The sequence below is a fragment of the Psammomys obesus genome, unplaced genomic scaffold, assembly GCF_907164565.1.
Source record: "Psammomys obesus unplaced genomic scaffold, mPsaObe1.curated_primary_1811, whole genome shotgun sequence".
NCBI classification, from domain to species: Eukaryota; Metazoa; Chordata; class Mammalia; order Rodentia; family Muridae; genus Psammomys; species Psammomys obesus.
In genome coordinates this window covers 1-15,546 of record NW_026592842.1, presented here as the reverse complement: position 1 = coordinate 15,546, position 15,546 = coordinate 1, and the positions used below count along the sequence as shown (strand labels likewise).

The 15,546-nt window shown below is 45.6% G+C and overlaps 1 protein-coding gene across 1 annotated transcript; it reads right to left on the bottom strand.

The window, feature by feature from the left end:
- Positions 1-2,228: 2,228 nt before the first annotated feature.
- On the bottom strand, positions 2,229-13,384 carry LOC129683198 (vacuolar protein sorting-associated protein 53 homolog; the record flags this gene model as incomplete). Its single annotated transcript, XM_055615835.1, has 5 exons — positions 2,229-2,330; positions 6,709-6,850; positions 9,110-9,252; positions 9,719-9,862; positions 13,306-13,384. Coding segments are annotated over 5 exons (610 nt in total), but the record flags the coding sequence as incomplete, so codon positions are not given.
- Positions 13,385-15,546: the final 2,162 nt, after the last annotated feature.

The following is a 15,546-nucleotide window of genomic DNA, read 5'->3' as shown; positions in this document are numbered from 1 at the left end:
AGGGAGCCCTTGGGGCCAACTGCCTACAGGCAGCAGCGGGAAGAAAGCTCAAGGAATCCAGGAAAACAGACAGGGGCTTCCCCCTACTTGAGCTGGCTCCCTACTAATGCTGTGGAGTCTCTTCCCTGTACCCCAAGAGCTCCTGTTCTTTCAGTACACGAAACTCCAGAACCGACTGGCTGCTGGGAAAGCGTCCAAGACTCCATCTAGCCAGCCACAGGTCGGAGTGACATGTGGGAGCACTGGTCACCGTGTGAGCGCTACTACTGAAGAGCAGCCTTGAATTATGAGGACGTCGTCTAGATCGGGAATTTTGATGTTTTGTGTTTCTTTTAACACATTGTCAACTTCAGGTTCAATACAAGCTTGGCCTGGAAGTCCACACACAAAGTGACTTAGAATGAAGATGCTCTGGCTCCAGGGGCCTCCGTCTCTTTCTCTCTCAAAGCTCCATGTCTGCTGGGCCATCAAAGAATACAATGTGAAAGTCACAGAAGGCAGGCAGGTTGAGAGACTCTAAAACCTGTCTGAGGCCAGTAGCTGTGAGTGGCAGACACAGGTCAAACATTTTCCTCACTCAGAGCTCTGCTTTCCTCACCTGCTTGTCCAGGACCATGTTTATTGTCCTTAGAACCTGAGGTCTTGATCTTACAATAATCACTTTTAGCTCTCGTGAAAAGGAAAAAGTTTGAAGACAAAAACAAAGTCATATTTTAGGCAGCAAAACCATGCAAAGGTAACAAAGGGACTCTGTTAATTCCATGTAACAACCCCCAGAGCTAACCAGCTAGCAGCACCTGAGTGTTCCGACTGCATGGCTCTAACCATGGCATGGGAGATAGAAAGGGCCCATACAAAGCTTGATTGCACAAGGCATGCATCTACTGAGCAGGGGGCCCAGCTAGGAGTAATTTACAAAAAAAAAAAAAAAAAAGAGGCCCCTCTAACCCGAGTCCTTGCTCCCACACTGAGAACTGCACTGGAGTCAGAAGCAATACCCCCTTTTCTGTGCTACCCAGCAATACCGTGGCATTAAGCTAGCTGTAGCTAGTCCCAGTTTTCGGGGACAGACTCACAGTAACCCTTCAGCTCTGCCCGTTTACTTTTGCCCATAAACTTCATTTCTACGGCCTTCACTTTTTAATAAGACATGAAGTGTGTGTTGGGGGTGGGGGATGGCTAGGAATTCTATCTTCCATCTGTTAGATCTGGCTGCTGGTCTGGACCCTCCACTTCCAAACTCGTAACCCTGTGCAAGCTGTTCAGCCTCTCCGAGCTGTACTTTCATCACCTGTAAAACCAGAGGGAGGCACTGTGAAAGCGAAATTAAAGAAAGCGTGTAAAGATTTTGAAATTATAAAGTGCCTTAAATATGAGGTATCTGTGTTATTACAATTACTTAATCAATGGAACAGACACATTTAACAGCCTGTAGGAATTCTGCCGTCTGACTCCTGTCAGAATTTACCCAAACTTGCCACTTAGAAAGCAGAGCTAGCTGCACAGTGTGTGGCTGTGTTTCTTCAAGCTGGCCTCCCAGCCACCTCCCTTTGGCTGGTGTCTGGAAAGAAACAATGCCACCAAATAATCCTCTGGCAGCCAAGTGTAGAAAATTAAAAACAAAGAGCACTAATCCAGAAAGGAAACGGCTGGCTTACTGCTCTAACCTCTCTTGTCATAAAAGTGCAAAGAGACAAAGCCCCTGTCCTGCAAGCAGAAGGGAGAGGGAATTTCCAGCTGGACAGACTGCTAAAGGAAATTAAAAGTGCTAGCGTGCCCCGGAAAGGAACTCCAAAGACGCTGCTGGTCACCCTGATGTTTCCAAGGCCTCCCCAGCGGCTTCCAAGTTGGCTTGCTCTGTGTGGAGGCCCTTCCCAGCCCATGGCATGGCTAACCTCACAGGATCTCGCATCGGCATGGCATTGGATGAGAGGAAGGAAGCTGCCTGACAGCCCGAGAAGACACTGAACAAGGCAGAGCTCTGCCTCACACGCTGACGAGGCAAACATGCGGTGCTAAATGCTGAGGGGAGGCTCTTCTGCAATAGACTGGGGCGGGAAAACTGCCCTTTGTTATCTGACGGCGCCCTCACAGAAGGCCTCCTGTGAAACCCAGTGCCACCGTGATCTCTGAATGTGGTCCTGGCCAAAGACCATCTGTGATGTGAGCCAGGCCACTTTCAGGAAGAGGCACAAGGCGGTTACACACTATAACACCAGCAGCCTTACTTGCTCTAACTCTCCTTTCTCCAGTGCCAGCTCGTCCGTCTCTGGTGTTGTCTCGTCTTCCAGGAAGGGGTTGGTAGATGGTGGTGGGGACTCCAGCTTTTTCTATTAAGACACGAGAAAGGCGTTATTTTCTGAGCATGAGCCTTCCTGGCAACCTACTTTATCCAGGTCTTCCTAACATTTGGCTTGCTGGATCTGTCCCGTGACGAGCATGGAGGCTCAGGGACCACACTCTCACCTGCATGTCTCCATACTTCTCCTCCACTTTCTAGACTGTGCACTGCCCACCCTACTCCAACTATCAATTCATTAATTTGCAGGGCAGAGTCGCTCCACATAGCCCTGGCCGTCCTAGAACTCACTATGTAGACTAGGTGCCCTTATCCCAATTCTAATCTGGCTAAAACTCTCACTCATCCTTTAGTCTTCAATTGAGAGGCTCCTTCTTCTAGGAAGCCTTGCTCATTTACCAAACATGGGTTACATATTCCTGACACGTGCATATCCTGTATGGATGTTTACAGAGCTGGGCACAGCTGCTGTGCCTATAACCCTGATGCTCAGGGTACAGACAGGAGCTTGCTGGCTAGCCTAGTGAGCAACAGTGAGCGACCCTTTCACAAGGGAATAAGGCTAAGAAAGAGATCTGACACCCTCCTCTGGCCTCCACATGTAAGTAAACACACACCAGCACACTCACACATAAGGACACTCACACATACAACACATACACAAACAGATGTGTCTTGTATGCTTAGGTGCTGGGAGTTTCAGCAGAAAGGAAGCCGAATGGTAAGAAGGACAAAAGGGTTTGGTTGGTGCTGGGATAAGACAAGAAACGGATCCTGGAGACAGTGGAAAGGGGGTTTCCAAATATATTTGTGACCTTTTAGCATCTAACAGGAGAGTAAGCTGTTACAATTCCTAAAACCAGGAGAAGGCTAAAGTTGGACAACAGCGTGAACGGCTGCCAAGTGCCAGGGTATCATCCAGAGGTATTACAAACAAAACCAAACATGAACTTAAACACAGAAATCAAAACCCCCTGAGGTATCTGCTATGAGCTGTAAGATAATTCTGTTTATACATTTAAACTACTAAATTATTGTCCAAAACACTCGGGTGCTATTTTGTAGTCAGACAGTGGGTTCTGTACATGAAGAAAGCCTTGCGATGGCTGTATTAGCTTAAGATAATCATTGGTAAGACAATGGGTTTTGCAGAGAGCTGCTGAGAAACAGTGCATTCAAACAACCAGACAAGCATCTCAGACTACATCCCCTGCATCCTCTTCTTGACCTGCTGTATATCATTTATATATGTGTGGAGGTTTTTAGATACGTGTGATTATTTATATATATATAAATGCCACATATGTATATATGTTTAGAAACCTATGCTCCTAAGCTCTAGGTTTTTGTTTTTTTAAGAGTTACTGGTATACGGTCAGGCACAGTGGCACATGCCTAAAACCACAGCACTCTAGACTACCGGTTCTCAACCTGTGGGTTTTGACCCCTTTGGGGGTTGAATAGCAGATATTCTGCATATGAGATAGTTACTTTATGATTCACAACAGTAGCAAAATTACAGTTATGAAGTAGCAGCAAAATAATTCTATGGTTAGGATCATCACAACATGAATAACTGTATTAAAGGGTTGAAGCATTAAGAAGGTTGAGAACCACTGCTCTAGAGGCAAAGGTAGCAGGATCTCAAGTTCAAGGCCAATCTAGGATGCTCAGTGTGTTAGTGATTCCAATTAGAATCCAGTCCGTGCTATCCAGCGAGTTCCAGGACAGCCTGGCAACTTAGTGAGACCCTGTCTAAAAACAAACAAATAACATTGCTGATATTTTAGGGAAGGGGAGAAGGAATAGTGAAAAAGATAATTTACCAGGCCGAAGCCACAACAATTAAATTAGTTAAGCTAGGCCTGCTGGTGAGTACTTGAAGTCCCAGATTTTTTGGAAAAGTGAGGCAGCAGTATCTCTTCAGCTAAGGAATTTGAAGCCAGACTGGACATGACACCATTTCAACACAACTCTCTAGATGGAGATACAGCTCAGTAGAAGAGTCCCTGCCTAGACACAGCTACATGGTGAGCTCAAGGCAAGCCTGGGCTACCTGAGATCCTGCACCAAAAAATTAAATGCATAAAACTAGTGGAAATTTGAATTAGTTAGGAGCCTTAAGTTCACTTAACTGCAGGTCTGAAGTCATACTTCCAAGTGGAGTTGCTATGACTCTGAGTCTCCTGGTGCCCTGTGGATAGGGAAACAGGTCCCTCACCTGGGAAGCCCTGAGCTCCCCCTCACCTGACAGCCTTCCTAAGGCAGGCGTTAAGCCGACAGAAGGTTGAGGTGTGGGGGGATGCGCTGTGCAGGCTTTTTAACTAAACGCTCTTGTGTATGAACTTCAGGGCTGACCAGTACGAGCTGGGTGTAGTGGTGCATGCGTGCAGCACCAGACCCAGGAGGTAGAAGCAGGAGGATCCCAAATTCTAGGACTGCCTGGGCTGTAGGGCTCTGTGTATCCAAAACTCAAAACAAGACAAAAAAGAAATTTCTTTCTGCAAGTTTCTATCTTTATAATGTTATTTTTTAAGCTGGGCAAGTATATATTACATTAAAATGACCTCTAAGCTAATGACAGCTCTGTTTGGAAGGGCAACCTATGCACTAGCCAAGAGGAAATGGACCCTATCTACAGGATAGAAGGGGATTCTTATTTTTTAAAAAGACAAAGAAATTCAAATTCAAATTCATAGAAGCAGTTAACCCCAATCTACTCTGCTTTCAGCAGAAAGCTGGGCAGAATTTGCTCACCTTCAATCTAATCATCAAGTCACTAAAGATGCATATGGATACAGTTAAACCACATACAGACATTTGTTTTTAATTTCAGGCATGTGCGCCTTAGACTCTTTTCAATCCCTCCTGCAGGGTCAGAAGTTGAGGCAGGAGGCGAACACCCTGGCCGCTTCCTTCCTGCAGGAAGAGCTGAAGGGATGGGATGGGGCTTGGAGCACTAGGACAGACAAGGCAGGCCATTCTTAAGGCTAACAGTTAGAAGTCAAAGTCACCAGGGCTTAAAAGGAGGCTGGCGAGAGTGTGTGTATGTTGGGGTGGCAAAAGAAGCCAACAGCAAGGCAGGGTCTGGACAATGTGGCTCTTTTACTGCCTGTTCCCTGACTGCTTTCCAAGGAGCCTACCTCTTTCTATAAAATGTATTAAACAGTATCAAGATACACCTGGATCCATTTTGTATTTTATTCTGAGACCTTAAAAAAAATAGTATTCAAAAAAGAATTTTCAAAGAGTCTTCTCTGAGGCAGCAAAGGAGGAGGGACAGGACTAGGGGACAGTAGTGGGACAGCAGTCCCACTCCAGGCCCACTCATGACCACCCAGCCTCAGAGGCAACTGAGAGGGAGTTTTTGGCGGCACAGCTGCCAAAACCTACAATGGCTGGCTACCTGAGCTTAGCCAGGGAGATGGCCATGAGGAAACAACCTAACTTCAGCTCTTCTCAGAAACCCTGGTGCTCAAGGCCTTGTTCATCAGAACTGCAATTTCTATGTTCCTCCCTAAATGGCCATTCTCCATATGCAAAAGGACATCTGCTACCCATAAACGGGCCTAATTGCAGCAGGCACAGAGTACTCCTAGTAGGCTTGTCCCAGGGACACTAGTCTACCTACGACAGGAGGAAAAAATCTCCCAAAAGGGAGGAATCTGCCCTTAAGCCTTCAGGAAGCCTATAAAGCCCAGGCTCCCGGCGAGGCTACTAGCCTCTACCCCCATGAAACAGCCTGCAGCTTGTCTCCCAGTAATTTTTGTTCTCCCCACAGAGTGGTCCTATTGAGTGGTTTTGCTGTCCTCTCCTAAAATAGCATCCCTCTTCAGCTCAGTGCTGAGTGACCAGCTCCCTATGCTAAGGTAGGTCTTATATTAGCAATAAGAGACTCCTACCCAAGTGCCAGGACCTTAGAACTGGAAAACTGGGAGCCTGAATGTTGCGGAGGTGAGGGGTGCACAGGGGAGTGGTGCTCCAGGCATGACTCCATCTTTATTCTTCCACCAGGGTAGCTATGTTTTTTGCCATTATCTTTTTGACCTCTGGAAGTCAAATGAGCATATCAAGGGCCTTCTACAGGGAAGACTCAAAGTAGGTGATTTCAGGTAAATGAACTTAGCTCAGTGTGGAACATATGGTGGACGTTAGAAGCAAACAAACAATAATGTCAAGTAGATTCCACATCAAGTTTTGTTACGAGTTTTAGAAACCACTGATTTGGCCCATTTTCCTTGTTAAAAGAGAAAAAAAATAAACTGGAAGCGATGGCATGTGCCTGTCATTCTAGTTCTCTGAAAGCTGAGACCAGGGAGCAAAGAAGAAGACTCTACAGAGAAGCAGTGAATGGAGCCCGGCCGCCCCATCCTCTGGGACCCAGAACCAGCGCCCCAGGAAGGTCTTACCAGGGCTCCGTCTGTCAGGGTGCAACCGGAGAAGCGTTTTGCAAGAAACCCCTCAAAGTTAGTTGTCCTCTGAATCGCAAAAAGAAGCAATTTCACCTCAATTTCCTTAGCTCTGGCTCGCATGATTTTGGACAGTTCTGCCCTTCAAAGTAAAAAAAAAAAAAGAACACTACAATCAAACATCTTTCATTCAAGATGTGGCAAAGTGAGCTGGGGAGATGGCTCAATGGTTAAAAGTACTTGCTGTTCTTGCAGAAACCCTGGCGCCCATGGTGTCTCACAACCACCTGCGTCTCCAGTTCCAGGAGAGTGGATTCCCTCTTCCGGCCTCCACAGACACCAGCATGCACATGGGAGCACATAATACATGCAGGATACACACACACACACACACACACACACACACACACACACACACACCCCCCAAATATATATTAAGTATATGTCAAAGGAAATAGCCTACATTCCTACAGGAAAAATATGTACAACTCTCATTTCAACTCTGAGGTCTACAACTAACTAGTCTAAAGCCTAGGGAATAGACACATAACAGTCTTCCTTCCCTCAGGAGACATAGGGGAATCTAAGAACATTCCTCAGATTCTTGAAACCACGGTAGTACCTAGCTGTCCACATGCTATGCTTTCTCCATATATATCTATGGAGAAGTTTGACTTATAAATTGGGCAGAGTAAGAGATTAACAGTAACTTATGATAAAACAATTGTAAGAATATACTGTAAAAAAGCTATTTTCAAACTCATGAACAGTTTCTTTCTACCATCATTCCTGGAGAGTGAATCTACACTACAGAGAGACTATCCACACTATAAATAAGAATTTGTGGTGAAGTCATCCCCCAGTAAAAACGCATCAAGAATTACAGATGCTAATTGGATAACATGGTTATTACTATCTTTTTATCTCTATGTGGTTTTGTTTGTTTGCCTGTTTTGAGGCAGGGACTTACTCTATAGCCCTGGGTGGCCTGGAAATGGATTTGTAGACCAGGGTTCAAACTCAGAGATCTGCCTGCTTCAGACTCCCAAATGCTGGGATTAAAGGCAGCATAATATCTCGCCTGTATCTTTAAATTTTCAGTCACTGTTAATAACACGAGGTGAAGCTTATTCCTATATATTTTATATGTCTCATATAATTTCACAAGTCATGAATTACAAAGCTCTTTGTCTTCCAGAGAGCTTAGTATACACCTCATCATCCAGATCAAGGACCCTAGAAATGCCCATCGGAAGCCCAGTGAAAGGTGACACTCCATGCTTGGCTGCTTCCTGCCCGTGTTGCCTGAGGTGCTCTGCTGCAAAGTGCAGGCTTTTGGTAACAGTGACAGGTGAGTTCTGAGTAAGCGCTAAGCTGTCATCATCTTCCCACACAAACAACAGAGCCAAACAAAGAGCCTCTAAGTGTGTGAGAATGCTGTGTCTGTAGGATGTTTGCCAAAATCCCCACAATGAGGCCTGGCAGCAGCGCTGCTCTAGCTGGGACAATAGAAGGCAGCAATGCCCAGGAGACTTGCTGGCTTTCGTAGACTCCCAGTGCACTGCATGCTTTTTTTTGCACGGGCCTGCTTGGCAAGCGTGCCAAACTGAAGCTGAGAGAATTTAGTAAGCAACTTCTCAAGAAGTTGATTTGACTGTTTATTAAACATCGTGTCTAGAGACTGAAGAGCTGGTTCAGCAGTTAAGAGCACTGCATGCTCTTCGAAAGGACCTGGGTTCAATTCCCAGCACCCACATGGCAGCTCACAACCATTGGTAATTCCAGGGGATCCTATGGCCTCTTCTGGCCTCTGTGGGTACTCAGCCATGCATGTGGGACACAGACACACATGTAGACAAAACGCCCATACACATGAAAATTAATAAATCAAAAATACTGCAGCTCTGATCTATGACAGCAAAGTATGCCACCAACAGTGAACCTTAATGAAACCATGGAGTCTGGTGAACACGTTAAGGTAGGTTCAGTGAGGGGGAGGAAGAGACGTTTGGGGGTAAGGTGTGCATATGTGTGTGTGCAGCGACAGGGGTGCATGGGAATCTCTGTAATGACCACCTAATTGTGACGTGAACTTAAAACTGACATAACTAAATATTAAAATTCCAGTTTTTAAAAATGAAATCAGTATCACATAAAAAGGGGCTTTGTCTCACAGTGTATTTCAAGTGTACAAATTGAAGGTACTTTCTATCAGTTTTTAAGGAAGATTTGGAATAGGGGTATAACCAAATGGTCGCACACTTGCTTAGTATGCATGAGGCTCTGGGTTCAGTTCCCAAACAACTAAGGTTGGGGGAGACTCAGGAGGGCGGTAAGGAGGACAGAGACAGAGAGAACTGCCTCAAGACAGGACTGGAAGCAGGGGGCTGTTGAGCTTTACCTCGTCACGTGGCAAAATTCTACTGAGATCCTCTCCGTCATGCACCACTCCCGTGGGAACATCCGGCCATACTTCTCCTCATAGTCCACAAGCTGGCGTTTCACCCAGGCATAACGCCTGTCAATTTTGTCCAGCCAGGCGACCTCATGAAGGAGGGAACAAAACCACTCAGTGCTCAGAAGTAGTAACAGCAAGCAAAAGCTGGGACCTGAGACAGCCAGCCTCCGTTTCTCTCACTTAAAAAGTTTCTCCCACTTAAAAAGAATCTATGCCAGCTTACTTCCTTGAACTGGGGCTTCTCCACCTGGGGACCCATGGTTGGGCATCAGGGTCTATGCATTCCCTAGGCCTGTGTGCCAAGTGCTATGTCCAGGCACACTCCTTGGGCAGAGAAGATCTATGGCTTTTAGGAACTTCTGCAGATGGTGAGTGACTCAGGGTGGTGAAGAACCACTGAGCTAAAAGTCGGCCTGGGGATCTGTGAGTCAGGGCACAGCACGATCCACAGCTAACTGGACTAGTAAAGCAGGGGTCAGGAGCAAGGCAGCATCAGCTTCTTTTTCAGTAAAACGACACTGTTTCTTCTGACCTCATCCAGGCAATACTTACGTCCTGGTTTTCTTGAAAAAGTACTAGATACTCTGATAAATGCTGTTTAATAAACTTTTTGATGATTTCTTGTTTGATTCTGGAGTCCAAAATATTAGCCACCAGGCATGCATCTCTCAGGACATTGCTGGGTCCTCCTGGCCTCTGTAAAACAAACAACATACAGTTGTTCAGGTGACAGAAGTACCTGTCCATCTCCTGGCCACAACAGCTGCTTCCTACTTGTCTCTCCCTGCTACTACACCTCTCCTTGGGCACCTGTCTTACTGCAGGACATGGATATTTGAGTTAGCTGTTCTTTGAGAAAGGAACATTACCCCAGTCTTGCACTAGCCTACCTAAAAACTAGCCTGGGAATTAACAGCAAGATATTAATGAAAACAGTACCAGCAAAGATCACAAGAAATCAAAATTGAGAAAGACCTAAAAAGCCAAAATGACAACAGAGATTCCATTGAAGGGCTTCAAAAGTTGCTAACATATACTGCTTTTTCCTGCTCCAACCTTCCTAGTACTCCTGTTCTGTTGTTCGCTTGTGCTGTTACCTGCCTGGCTTCCTGCTTAGAGACAAGGTCTTGCTATGTAGCCCAGGCTGGCCTCAAGCTCAGGGTCCTCCTCCTCCAGCCTTCCAAGTGCTGGGATCACAGGCATGCCTACCAGGCCCAACTGTCATTCCTGATCTTAACGAGGTATGTTTATGACGAAGAGGGTGGTGGTTTTAAAAACCCACACCCAGGTTCCAAACCTTGTTTCTCTGAGAGCCAGTCCACACAGACAAAGGTGAAATACTTTGACAATGACTCAGTGACCAGAAGAGGAGACGTGGGGAGGGACTGTAAGGATATACTAGCTAAGAAGGCCTTGTTTACTGCCAAACCAACTGGATCTCACTGACCTGCTAGTGCATCACTGAATGTATGTGCTGACCATCGTCCCTACAGTACAAAGAATTTTGGAAGCTCTTGGTTCACTAGCTAGCCTGGTGGGAAAGATCACTTAACCTGAAAAGCAATGAACTTGAATCAGGATGAGCACAAGTTCTTCCAAAGCTTTCCTCACTGTTTTTGTCAATTCTTTACATCTCAACTGCTACTCAGGTGAGCCAAAACTGTTATAATGACCTGCTCCTTTCTGAATGGCTACTCTGCTGTTCTTTGAACTCACTGAATGTGTAACTCTGGCTTTCAGGATGAAAATGCTTGAGCTCACTGACAAGTCATGGAGGCCAAAATTTATGGGGTCAGAGGTTTAAGTTTTCTCATTTACAAAAAATTTACTAGATTATCTTGGTATCCTAGTTACTTTGCTATTGCTGTGAAGAGACACCACAACCAAGGCAACTTATAGAAGAGTTTATTAGGGCTCATGGTTCCAGAGCAAGGCAGGCTGCACGTGGGCAGTGGAACAGTTGTTGAGACTTTACATCCTTATTTAAAAGTAGGAGGAAGAGAGAGTGCCAAAATGGTGCTAGCTTTTGAAACCACAAGACCCTCCCCAAGTGGCACACCTAACCCTTCAAAACACTTCTCCCAGTCGGGGACCAGTATTCAAACACAAGAAACTATGGGAGACATTCTTATTCAAACCATCACACTTAGATACTTTATTTTAAATTTTTAATTAATTTTTTCTTTTTTAAAAAGTTCACATTTATTGTCTTTCTAAATTTGTTTGTTTGGTTTTTGGTTTTTCAAGACAGAGTTTCTCTGTATACCCCTGGTTGTGCTGAACTCACTCTGTAGACCAGGCTGGCCTCAAACTTACAGAGATCTGCCTGTCTCTGCCTCCCAAGTGCTGAGATTAAAGGTGTGTGCCACCATGCCCAGCTCAATTAATTTTTTAAGACAGGATATCAGAACTTGCCATGTAGTCCAAGCTAACTCATGATCCTTCTGCTTCAGTCTGCTGGGGTGGCAGGCATACCCACCAATCGATACTTTAAAAAAAATTATTCCAATTTGTAAATTAGGATTAATAACATAAGGCCTTTTAGAAAAATAGCCTTTTAAAAAGGGAGGGGGAAAAAAAACTCTTAACAACATTCCATTAAGTTAATAGCCAGAAAAGGAAGTCAGTCGTTAAACCCTTTTAACGCTTTATGCCCTCCGGGACTTGGGAGAAAAGATAGAAAGTAGACCATGGTTAGATGATGGGCGAACAGTAAAGACAGCTTTCCCCCACATCCTTCTGAAGCATCATGCAATGAGATGGGGCAGAGGGCACAGGAAGACAATGGTTTACAACCAGCCGCTAGCTTGAAAGAGCAGCCATTAGCCAGGCATTCTCCTCATAGGGTCAACAGGAATACCGGCATCTCAATCTTGGCCTTTCCTGAGTTGCACTGGGTGAGTAGAGAAATGAGGTTTGCGAAGTGAAGTGCTTTACAAATAATCACATTCCTGGCAGGCAGCTACAAAGCACGGAGACATTAAGGTCAGGAGCTGTGTCCTCTAGAGACCAGCAATCTATCCAAGCCAGGCTGCCATCCCCACCTACTTCCTAAAACGCAGCAGAGGAAAAGTGATTAAGATTTTTGAATTATAGAGCAGATGCAGGAAATGCCCCTTGGCTCACAAGTGAACGTATATCCCCATCTCCACCCACAAAGCCCAGCAAGGAATGCTGCTGGCCATGTGCTCCGCTTCACCTCGCCTTCAACAACGCTCCCTCTTGAAATAGCTCAAATAACAGAGAAAACAAGCTTCTGTGGGCTCTGTCCTCTGAGACACATGCAAAGCATTAAGATGACATCTGCTGCGATGTGAAGGATGGAGCTACTAGCAGTTACCTAATGGCATGGACTAACAAGAGCACAGTGATGGCAGGGGAGGGAAGCCTAGGAGAGAGACACGTACCCAACAGCTCCCAGGCGAAAGCCTGTGGGCCACGCAGACACTAACAGGCTCGAAGATCTCAAAGAGGACCCATCATTAAAAGTGAGTCTCTGGACTGTGTCAGAGTTGCATAAGCTCCCGACACACCTCCCAGCTGTCTTCTCAGCAAACCAAAACCAGTGTTATGTAACAATCCTAAAAAACACTGTGGTTTGAAGATTTTTTAAACACAGCTGGGGGGGGGGGGTGAGTTTATAGGGCAGACTAGATACAAGATTTGACATACATTAAATTGAACCAAACAAATGTACTTTTTTTCCCCCCAGAGGAGGGTCTCATGTAGCCCAGGCTGGCCTCAAACTCACTATATAGGCACGGATGAACTGGGAATTGTGATTCTCTTGCCTCCCCCTTCCTAGGGCTTAGATTACAAACAAGCACCACCACACCCAATTTATGTGGGGCTAGTGATCAAAGCCAGGCCTCAAGCATGCGTAGGTAGACACTCTACAAACCAAATCACATTCCTGGCCTAAGTCCTCTTTCTGACTCCGGAAGGACACAGATAAACGATCAGCATTGCGTCGGGATACTTAAAACAGAGGCTAGTCTGAGTTGGCAGCCAGTGGCCTGTGCCAGCCAACACTTCTGGAGTGGCACAACGTGAGTTACCACTCATGTACCTCACACTCACTACAGGAGTATGAGGATAGTGATAACGTCCAAAGGTTGGAGGCAAATGCAAACCAGTACCTTGGTACCCTGGGAAGGAAATGCTTCTTCAAAATCAGCCAGGATTTGCTGTCCTAACTCAGTCTGCGCAGCCTTCACCCTGGGAGGAAAAGGACTGTATTAACAACTGGCACCATTTTCAAAGCCCCATATTCAAGTGTGCTTGGACCTACTGGACTATGCAGGCGATCACCAGGGAAGGAAAAATCATGGACAGCTAGGTAAGAGACGCTACACAGAAGCAGGGCTATGACAGGTGTCTCACAATGGAGTCTTACTGTCCTTTTTCCTTTTTTGCAGTGCTAGACCTTGAGCATGGGAGACAAGTGCCTGCCACTGAGGTATGCTCTCGGTCCTCAGGACACAGTTCTACGTCACCCTTATGTAGTGTGAGGTACATATGCTGATCTTTTATATTTCTATTTGGGGGTAGTTACACTGCATGGAAATATTATATAACAGCACCCTGATAAAACATAAATCTGTTGGATTACTGAAACAACTGTTTCCAATTCCGGAGGGGGGGGGTGCAGAGTAGGAAGGGTAGATCAGACTGTCTCAGGGTGGTTTTATATTTGCTTTTAATAATATTTTAAATCAGAAAGCTAACATTTAAAAACAAGTAACAAAAAGAATGTTCTCTAAAAGCAAAAAAGAGCAAGATGATCAATTCTTTAAAAGTGAAGGGCATTTTCTGTAACCCCAGCACTGAGAAAGTAGAGGCAGGAGGACCACAAGTTCAAAGCCAGACCAAAGTGCATAGCAAGACCATGTCTCACAAAGCAAAACAAAACAAGGCAGGTAAAACAAGCAGTGGGCATTGGATGAAGATTTCACTTCAAGAGAATGTGAACAGAAGACTGCACTGTAAGGAAAACCAGGAAGAAGGGCAGGGTGGGGCGGGTGGGCTGATTCTTAGCGGCATCTGCAGAAATAGGTGCTCAAGAAATATTCGGTTTGAAGGAAAGAGGAAAAAGGAGAAGCAGGTAGGATGAACAGAAAGTGTGCATCAATGAGCACTACCGTCCTGTCCTCCTTGTCCCTGCCAGCTGCCCCTGGAGATATCTGGCTGTCCCAGCCACAGAGAGCTGGAGAGCCAGGCTCTCTGGCAGCTGCTGAACTCCTTGAGCCTGAGGAAAGACGTGCTTTGCTAAACACACCATGAAACAGCATGCCTCCTTTCTTGGACTCTACCCTGAAAGTTCTGGAATGATTTTATAAAGTTTCTAGAAATAGTGAACCTAAAACCTAAAACCACAATTTCTACTGAGAACCTGGCAAGTGGCCAAGACAGACCGATCTCTCTCTCTCTCTCTCTCTCTCTCTGCAAGAGTTAGGCAGGACCCGGAACACTCAGTTTCTTCCTGTGGCACAGTTATAAACATGCCTGATTCCAAATACTTTCCAGGGTTTTCCCACTATGTTTTAAGCCCTTTCTATAAGATGATTTTATATTCTTTTCCATTTATGTTCAAGATAAAGCTGTGCTAGAATCTGCCCTGTCCCCACCTGGAGTTGCCAAGGAGACATCCAGAAACTTGTGCTGAGTGTGAAGTCTGATATGAGAGAAAAGAATGTGCTTTCATAAAATTGTCCCTCAGAGCATCTTGCAACTGCCCAGAGTGAGCTAGCAGGCTGTGGGGCTGGGTCACAAGGCAGAGATCCGGATGCTTTTTACCCTCTTTTCCAAGAAGACAGTTCTTTCCTGAGCCAAGGAACAAATCCTGTGAGTGAGGCCCACCTGACTCACAGCCAGATGCTCTGGGCTCAGCTCTGCCTCTGTTTCCTCCAGCTTACTCTACTACAATTCCCAACCATGACATTCTTGCTGATTCTACCAGCACTGTGGCTTGAAAGACAACCAAAGGATATGATGGGTCTTGGCCCTAGAAGAGTACAAGACCAGGCTCCCACTGGTAATGATTCCTAATGTTCAAAGTCACCTTGAAACTAGACAGACTTAGCGGCGCCACTAATGAGCTACATGTAATAAGTTACTTCCTCTATGTAGGCCGAAGCTAAGAACCATTGTGAAAGGGGTTGGAGAAATGGCTCAGCAATTAAGAATACCACTTCTCTTTTGGAGGATTTAAGTTGGTTCCTAGGACCCACACCAGGTGACTCACAACTGCCTGTAACTACACTTCTAGGGGATTTAACAGCCTCTTTTGGCCTCTTAAGGGACTCACAGATAAGAAAAGAAAGAAAGAAAAGAAAAGAAAGAAAGAAAGAAAGAAAGAAAGAAAGAAAGAAAGAAAGAAA